At 41.7% G+C, this 9,022-nt stretch overlaps 2 protein-coding genes across 5 annotated transcripts in view; both read left to right on the forward strand.

Annotated features, from left to right (window-relative positions):
• rap1gapa (RAP1 GTPase activating protein a) overlaps nt 1–5,341 on the forward strand; it is a 91,969-nt gene extending 86,628 nt beyond the window's left edge. For 3 of the 4 annotated variants that reach the window (XM_080854131.1, XM_080854129.1, XM_080854130.1), the window contains 5 exons: nt 269–404; nt 828–939; nt 1,378–1,502; nt 2,144–2,191; nt 2,908–5,341. In XM_080854131.1, the coding sequence (XP_080710257.1) occupies nt 269–404; nt 828–939; nt 1,378–1,502; nt 2,144–2,152 (382 nt within the window). In that variant the 3' untranslated portion in view covers nt 2,153–2,191; nt 2,908–5,341. The remainder of the gene's footprint in view (nt 1–268; nt 405–827; nt 940–1,377; nt 1,503–2,143; nt 2,192–2,907) is intronic. The other variant, XM_080854132.1, reaches the window with a different exon arrangement.
• Nucleotides 5,342–5,807: 466 nt separating this feature from the next.
• aurkaip1 (aurora kinase A interacting protein 1) lies at nt 5,808–8,401 on the forward strand. Its single transcript, XM_080853343.1, has 4 exons — nt 5,808–5,873; nt 6,486–6,593; nt 6,707–7,173; nt 8,108–8,401. The coding sequence occupies exons 2-4, from the start codon at nt 6,542–6,544 to the stop codon at nt 8,207–8,209; spliced, it is 621 nt and encodes a 206-aa protein (XP_080709469.1). The 5' UTR covers nt 5,808–5,873; nt 6,486–6,541; the 3' UTR covers nt 8,210–8,401.
• Nucleotides 8,402–9,022: the final 621 nt, after the last annotated feature.

Below are 9,022 nucleotides of genomic sequence, written 5' to 3' on the forward strand. Positions count from 1 at the left end.
ATCCTCTCTTACTGCAGGGCAACATTTTTAAGACGTGGTATTTCTGTAAACAAACAATTCTGATAATATTTCAGCGTCTACAACGTTGACAAAAGAGCTGAACAACCTCCTATCATAATTGTTCTGTTAGCTTTGAGTTGCGGGGACTAGCGGTAGCCTAATCCCGTTGTCCCCAATCACATTGTGTCAGCTAGGGCTTGCTAGGGCAGTGCAGCTGTTGAGAGTGACATGAGAGTGCAGTGAGTGCAGGAGTAACCCAGGTGTGCAGTTCTGCTCTGTGCTGCAGGGCGCCGTCCATCCCTGAGGCCCAAGACCTGTCGCGCTCCTCGTCCAACGCCAGCAGCTTCGCCAGCGTGGTGGAGGAGAACGAGACGGAGGCCACGGAGGACTACGACACGGGCATGGTGAGCAGAGACGCCTGACAGAATACATCAGCCTTACACAGGGAGAGTCTGTGATGGGAATATGCCTGTCGCTTTGGCATTTGTCTGCATTTGGAAGTCGTTATTTGTGTGTGTGTGTGTGTGTGTGTGTGTGTCTTTCAGAGAGAGAGAAAGAGACTAAAGAGAGAGAGGCTTTTGTCTGTCTCTGCCACATGTGCATGTGTTTGCATATGTTTACATGTTGAAAGAGTAAATGAGTGACACTCATTTGTGTGTCTGTGCATCTGTGTGTGTGTTTGGTGTGTGTGTGTGTGTGTGTGTGTGTGTGTGTGTGTGTGTGTGTGTGTGGTTTGTGTATGTGTGTGTCTGATATGTGTGTGTGTGTGTGTGTGTGTGTGTGTGTATGTGTGTGTGTGTTTGTGTGTGTGTGTGTGTGTTCTGCAGGAGAGCCTGTCGTCTGCTGGGACACCACATAAGAGGGACTCATTTACATACAGCACGTGGCTGGAGGACAGCATGAGCAGTACCAGTACAGCCAGCAGAGGGAGCTCTCCTGGTAAAACAGCACTGGCCAGGCTATTACCTATGATCCCATAGTACAGTATATGATCATCACAGCACAATTGGACCTTCTATTGTTTTAAACAAGAGTCATATACACCAGCCCAACTTGCATTGCCAAATATCATACCGATAGTCCTTACTCAATAAGACTATATCGCTTGGTAGATTTGGATGACTATGGCAGGATGAAGTTGGTGTAATCGCACATCACAAACTTAAAAAACTCCCATCAGTCTCCTTTAGAATGCCCTTATATCCGCTGACTTACCTCTCTGTGCAATTCTGAAAGGCTGTCGCAATATTCTTTTCGTAACATTGAGTTATTAAACCCTCATATGATTGTGTTACTGTGCTATGATTACAGTGAAACTGGCACCAGACACTGGTTCATCAGAGAGACTGATTAGGGTTTCTGGCTCTGCCCCTGTAGCATCCAATAGGAATCAGCAGCCTGAAAGTGGGAAGCCTGAAGCTGGGAAGGGTCCAGATGCATCCAAGACAGAGGTCCGCATCAAACTGGACCGGCCACACAACCCCAAATCGCCATCATCCTCGGTGAGAAACCATCCCATGAGTCAACATCCCAATCACAGAGAGGAGTAATGTGAGATCTCATGGGAACCCCTGACTGTACACAGACTTGTATGCATGGACTGCCCCAGATTTGACAGTGTCCTTTTCACTTGTCAAAATAGTTCCTGTGTTTATGTACATTTTTGTTTGTGTGTGTTTTTGAACTGCCATTCTCAGTTCTGATTTACCCCTTAATCAGAGAGCATGCAGGCAGTTCAGCTTTACATCAGCCGTGGTGTGTCCTTTAAGTCCTTACCACCATGCGCCATGAAGTCACCACAAAAATAGCATAAACCAATCCACTATTGGTAGGAGTTATCATTATAATATTAGGATAGGAGATATCCCAAATTTCTGTCTGAACACATACATCATCCAGTTCAGACACCACAAATATTACATTAGAGTAAAGTCTCTAGGCACCAAAGTCCAGCACTTTAATTAGCTGTTTTCTGAGAAGTGGAGATGTGATGTGACCTTATTTGACCTTAGTGTTGCTGTTGGGTTAGCGTCAACCCTCTGACCCACTGTCTGTATGAAAGTATCCCTGCCTGTCTGTGGCTGTTGGTCACTGGTACCTGTGTTTAATTTGTTATTTCTGTGCATCTGTGTGTCCTGTGAAGAACTGCTAGCCTCTCCCACCCGATTTCTTCATGGATATCCATCCACAGGTCAGATACCCCCCCCCCCCCCCCCCCTCCCCTCATGCCCCTTGTCTGTCAGGGGAGGTCCTCATAACTGTAACTGTCTCACTTTGACTTTGCAGATCTTATAGATGTAAGATCATGGATTCGAATTATCCTTAAAATTAATAAGTTTGATGTTAGTGTGGCTTAATTGATGCTCATGCTTCTGCAGAAGTTGCACCTTGTTCTGTAATTCTGGTAGCCTCAATAATATTTTTGACCAGTAGTATATCTTTTATATCATGTCTTATACAATGCATCAAACTCTACAGTCCCCTAAATAATCTTACACTGGTCACTGCTGTTCTCACGTGTTCCCTTTGTGTGGTTCTATTCTATTTCTATTTCAAAAACCACTAGGAATAAGAAGTATTTGGAGTACTTAGTCCTTTGTCATGACAAAGCTTCTCAAAAGATAACTGTGATCCCATTCAAAGGGTATAATATAGGCATTATTGCTTACCATTCTGGATATTTTGTATCTTTTAACTGTTTCCATAGCTGTACTTATATTATGTTTTTCTAATACAAAGCAGGGACTAAAAAAACTTTCAAGTTTGTGCTTTTATACCTTTTATCAAACCTTTTATATTAAAGTGAAAAACAGCACTACCTCATCTGCAGATTTTCCCATTGAAGTGTCATGTGACTGACTGTGAGCCAATCACCCCCCCCCCCCCCCCCCCCTCCTTCCCCCACAGCATTCCCATAAGAAACACCCCCTCAAGGAGACGAGGTGCGCTCGGGTCTTTGCCATTACCAATGACGACGATGAGGAGGAGGATGCCAGCCGGCCAGCGGCGTGAGAAGGCCAGGACGGAATGGCCCCCCTCGGCCACCTGGGACTGTGATCATGTGACCTTGCAACCATGTGACCCTGTCCCTTGGCCCTCAGTCCCCCTGCAGGCTGAGCGGCACAACCCCCCCCCCCCCCCCCCCCAGCAGGAGAAGGGAGAGAGACCTCATGTGCACTGTGCTTGTTTGTTTGCTTTTCCTGTCCTTCAGTGGCCTGTTCATTCCATGTCATACCTTTCTTTGCTTTGTTTGTTTTTCCTGGGATTTCCGGGTCTGTTCTTATGAAGTGCTCTTCCGTCCATGCAGTCAGTCTTTGGGATCGACACTCTCACAGTGAACGTGCTGAATATTTATTGTCTATTGTGAATTAATACAGTGTGTTGCACAGGGTAGTGACAGCTTGCCATTGAATTTACAAGACATGTTAAGATGACACTGAAAAAAATTGACTTTGTTGCAAGTAAGACATGAAGGAAATATGAGGTTAAACTAAGTAGAATTACTTTGGCAGCATTCTGGCTTCTATTTCTAGAGTAATCTTTTCCTTAAATACATATCTGCTGTCATTATCAATGATGTGGGTTTTTTTTTAATCATATGCGGAGACTAGATCATGGTTGTTGAAATTGACTACTGGAAATGTTTTGGTCAGTAAGATCACAATAATCATATATTAACAAGCTGTATTTAAGTGTATATATCAGCAAATCATGCTTTTCAAAATGTACATTACACTACATGCCAAATCCTAATAGTATCTCGTTTGAATGGAAATTCCTTTGTCTTTGTGTTACTGAGTCATTCGTCATTCAAAGAAAAGAGATGATGTTGCCTTAACATAAATCCTTAAAACTAAGTCAAGAACCAACTGTATATCACACAAATTTTCCCCCAAGCTAGCAGAGACCTGGAGTGACTAGTTGACTTAAGATGAAGTCTATGTAAAGTGTTTGGTTCTCTGCAAATGTCAGAGGTAACCTAGAGATGTCTTGCCATGGCTTGTCACACTGATAAAGTCCTTAAGTACTGCGACTCTTGGTGATACTCAGAATGAACCAAAGGTAGTTGTGGCTTTTTCTCTTTCTGTACAGAACATGAAACCATCTGACCATTCCTTTCGGGTCACACACCGCGACTCACCAGTGTTTTAACATCAAAGGCTTGTGTAGTGTCAATCCACTCCTTCACATGGAGAAGGCGTCCCTATCCTATGTGCCATTCACTGGACAAACTATACAAGGATTATATTAGATTTGTGTTTCAACTGTTTTTCTGAGACCTAGTGCTACTTTTATAATGTATTCTTGTCTCTACGGGTCTGTGAAGCTTCTAAAGTTGTTGTCATGCAAAAGAAGGCACTTCTAATGTGTCAATATGTGCTTGTAAGCTTTTCCTATTCCCAACCAAACCTTAAAAGGCACTCCTCCATTGTTAGACTGATACAACAAATGCCTGGGTATGTTACATACAAGTGATAATGTCACAACTGCCAAAATACTAATAATGTGCAACATGTGCAATGTGATAGATGCTCTCAAAGCTTATTTTACAATGAATCAAGTCTTGATTTTTTTGATTTGTTTGTAAATTACAAACAAAAAGTGCTGAGAAGTGATGTTGAGCTGTCTCACCATTCAAACATCATGACAGCTCTAGTAAAATCCAGAGAATTAAAACACCTTTGAATGTAGCATATTAATGTATCGGTTTGTGACTAATAATATCGATTGCCCTAATGCTTTAATATTGAACTGCCTTTTGTGCTTTGTATGCTTTGATTATTGATTTAGTCTCTTGTTTGGATAATGCCATGGAATTAAACTTCGAGCATAATGTCTCATTGCCCCTTACTTTATCTGTCAACACAGGTCAAGGGTCGTGCATGCTGGCATGGGTGACTATGTAAACCAGAGGCTATCCTCTGCTTCTAAAGTCTTCAGTTAATGTAATGTCATTCTCGTAAAAAAAAGGAGATGGTTAAGAAAAATAATAGTTAAAACAGTCATTATTATTATTATGATTTTTACTGAATTATCACATGATAACTTTCAGCATCAGTTACAATCAAAGTTCATTTTAGTTTAATATGTCTGTGCCCCTTCCTGCTTATCAACATGTCTGTTATTTATGGATCTTTGCCCTGTATGTGTGGATTAACAAAGCACAAAATTCTTGATTGTAAAACAGGGTAAGATCGGGATATCTAGAAAATACATGAAGCTGCCCTTCATTTGCCGATGTTATTTGTGATTTTTTTTCCTGTAAGATGTTGAACTGTAAATAGTGCTTTTGTATATATTGCAAACAATTAAAATAAAGAAAAGCAAGCATATGATGAAATTACTTAAAGTGTGTGTTTTCTTTGAATATATGGCCATCAAATCATAAACAATTAGTTCCATGGTCTAGATACAGTCTCTTCCAGCATATTGTTTCAATATCCTAACTATAATTATGTGTTTGATTCAAACGTTACTGTCAAAAGCCGCCACCAATAGTAATGTATTGTAATAAAGAAATTCAAATTCTGTTCGGTGGCAAATGTACCATTACTCTCATCCGAATAACCACCCACAAAGAAAGGCTCACTGTATGCATGCTGTGCGACAGACACCCAACTCCAATGCTTTGATTTGTGTATTAAAGAAACACACATTGCCAAATAAGCACAGTTCTGGGTTTCCATATTTTCACAAGAAAAAGCATGACAAGGCCTGTACCATTGTAGCGTGCTCTACGGGGAACAACTAAACACAGAGAAAACTGGTCGCGGGAAGGTTTTACTATACGGACAGGAAGCACTGTTCCTTGGTGTCACGTAGAAGTCAATAGCTATCCGTGCACTAGCTACTGGGTAGCTCCGGTTAGTAAGGTAAGAATATTGAAGATATTTTTCATTGTAAAGAAAGTATACGTGTTTTGATAGGTTTACCATTTACTATGGTGGTGCCACAAAGAGGTTTAATTAGTCAATGTATCGATCAACCACGATTAGAAATCAGAATTAGTTGGCTAATTACCATAGCTAACGTTAGATATTTAGGATAGCTAAGCTCCCTATGTAAGAAGTAATGGCTTCCCAACTGAATTGTTTGATAGAAAAGATAATCAAATATTCCTGAGACTCTTGGTGATTGGTATTCAGCGTAAATGTAGACTAACCAGCAAAATCCATCATATTGATCCTATTGTGGAACAGACGCCGATGGCCTGTCTCAAACAGCTGTGTATGGGTTGTGTCCTTGTTGAAATGTTATATGGAAACTTCAGCTCGGGAGTCGGCAAACGGAATTAATTCCCCTCTGAGAATGTACTCTTTCCCTCTTGTGAGTTGTTGACATGTAACTTGGCTTACAGGTTCAAATCATTACTAGCGACGTGTAACGACACACTCCCATGCTAAAGCCCTCTGTTGCTGTCCATTCACGGGTTTACAACTGATTAATATGTTTGAATTATATATTCGGTTTTGTTTTTATTTCAGGGCAGGGGAACATCACGAACCCACCCATGACGTTGTGTTAAAAAGAAAAGGTCACCATGTTACTCTCCAAAGCGGCTGCACGCTTAAGGCTGGTATCTACACTCAGTGGTATGACCGTTTGTTCCTTACCTTTGTCAAGTGTTTCTCACCCCACCTGTAAGATACAACAGTTGCTTGTGTCGTCTTGTTCTGCTCAAAGCATGTCTCTCTCTCTCTCTCAGGGACGCTTCACCATCAGACACATGCACTGTGTGGCTCTCTAGGGCGTGCTTTGCCTGCACGATGCCAGTCTTTGGCCTTCACACACAGAAACTTCAACTCGGCAGCAAACAACAAACTCCCCCCTAAGCTCTGGACACCCTTAGAGCCAGAGCTGGAAGAGGTCCTGATTCCTCGTAAGCTCTCTGTGTCACCGCTAGAGAGCTGGCTCTCGCTGCGCTACTCCCTCCCTTCAGTACTAGAGGCGGCCCAGCCCCTGGAGGAAGGGGACGCGGTGGTAGAGGCCGTAGTTCTGCCCCCTGCCATGTACCCTGTGCTGGAGGGAGAGGAGAACAACACTCCCCTCAGCTGCAAGAATGTGTTGGAGATCCGGCGGCGGAAGATGAACAGGCACAAGTACAAGAAGCTGCTGAAGCGCACCAAGTTCCTGAGGAGGCGAGTGAAAGAGGGCAGATTGAAAAGGAAACAGGTAAGCTTAGTGCGTAGTGTTTTCATTACATAGGCCTAGCTTTGGCTACTCACCAGGATTTGTTTCACCCATATCTTTATACTCAGTGTATTATATGTGTTGGAAATTATTCAAATTTCTAAAAGCCACTCATATTTGTATCCAGCCACCATTTTGTAATCGCACTTTATTGTAACGTTTGTCTTGCTTTGGCAAAAAATAACACATTCTTTCTGGCTTTCTGTTAGGATTTTTCCCCCAGAAATAATTCATTTTACCAGGCAAAATTTGAAAGTTATCGTTTCAATGTTGTATGTGTCAATGACGATAATGGGGCCTGTGTCATGTACACCTAGGTTGACAAAAGAATGACCGTTAACAATCATCCTGGGCTTGGCCTTGGGATGTAGGGTGGGCAACTAAATAGATAATATTCAAATCCTACTCATCCATAGTAAAGGCTGCAGCTTGATCGTGCTTGACACTACTTTGTTCTAATTTGAAGCAATCAAAAACTGTCAAACTGTCCTGCTTAGCAACCATTGATGTAAAACTGAAGGGAACAACTAAAGGTTAGCTTTAAAACTGCATTATTTGTTACTGTTATTATTATTATTATTATTTGTAATGCATAATGTATTATTATTGATCAACATCAGCATTTGGTCAGTGGCATCTGCAAATGTCCTGCTTTATACGCAGTTGAAGATGTAGCTGTGTAATACTTTATCAAAACTACAAATTCCACCACATCAAATGCATATGACACCTGTGGGGAAAGTCTGTTTAAAACCGGATTGGTTTTATATATAGCACACACACAATAAATGTAAGGTGGAAAGGCTTTGGTAACAAATCAGATTCTTAAGAGTTATTTTTATGCTGTATTATGACTATTTCATCTTTTTATTGATGAAATTATTATCTTAACACCCTCGATCTTCTGTCTTTACAGTCTCGCTTTGAGAAAGATCTTACAAGAATCTGGAAGAGGGCTGGATTAAAAAAAGCACCGGAAGGATGGACTATGCCTAAGATTTTCACCAAACAATATTAGTGTTGGAAAGAACATCAGTGGCCTTGTTCACCGGCACACACTTGGATCATCTGGTTGTACTTGACTCGTTTTCGGCGTCATCTCTGGACTCCTGATTTGGTTCCTCCAGACAGGACTGATGTGAAATGGACTTATCTCTGACTGTTGTTGGATCATGTGTTGTAACAACTTAATAAAAGATATGTGAACCAGCTTAGTTGTGACTTCATTAACCACATGTATTTTCGTGTAAGGAACGTGTCTTTTCTTTTTGTTCCAGTAGAGGTCAGCAAAGAGTTGCAAGAATTACGTTTGGGAGCTAGAGTTTACCACCAAAGGGAGACTGTCTCTAGATGCTTCAGTCAGTCACTTAGTTAGTTGTGGACTCTCTGTCCTGCTTGTTCTGTAAAGAATACACCAGGCATTTAAAGTTGTGGGTTTCTTACTATTATGACGCTTACTGATTGGGTTAGCCTTGCTCCAATCACAGCTGTTGAATTTTTCATTGTCCTAGAGCAATTCGGTTTTTAGTATACATTATTAAGTCCTGGCCACATTACACATATTTGAAGAAAGATCCAGAACACACAGCTGGTTTCCAGCAGATCCGGCTTTGCTGTCCAACGAATCCATCTTAAACTATGCTGTCCCCTGATAACCCCTGAGTGGATGAACGTGGTATAGCTTGGTGTGAACTGCCGTAAAAGAATGCTGTAGGTCAAGTTCATGGGGACGAGGGCTTTGAAGTGTATTAGGCAACGTACATCTAAGACCTTCCATCTGGAATTCTAGCGCGCCGACAACATCTGAGATTCCTCAGGAGAAATTGTGCTT

The sequence above is a fragment of the Sprattus sprattus genome (assembly GCF_963457725.1).
Source record: "Sprattus sprattus genome assembly, chromosome: 16".
Taxonomy (NCBI): domain Eukaryota; kingdom Metazoa; phylum Chordata; class Actinopteri; order Clupeiformes; family Clupeidae; genus Sprattus; species Sprattus sprattus.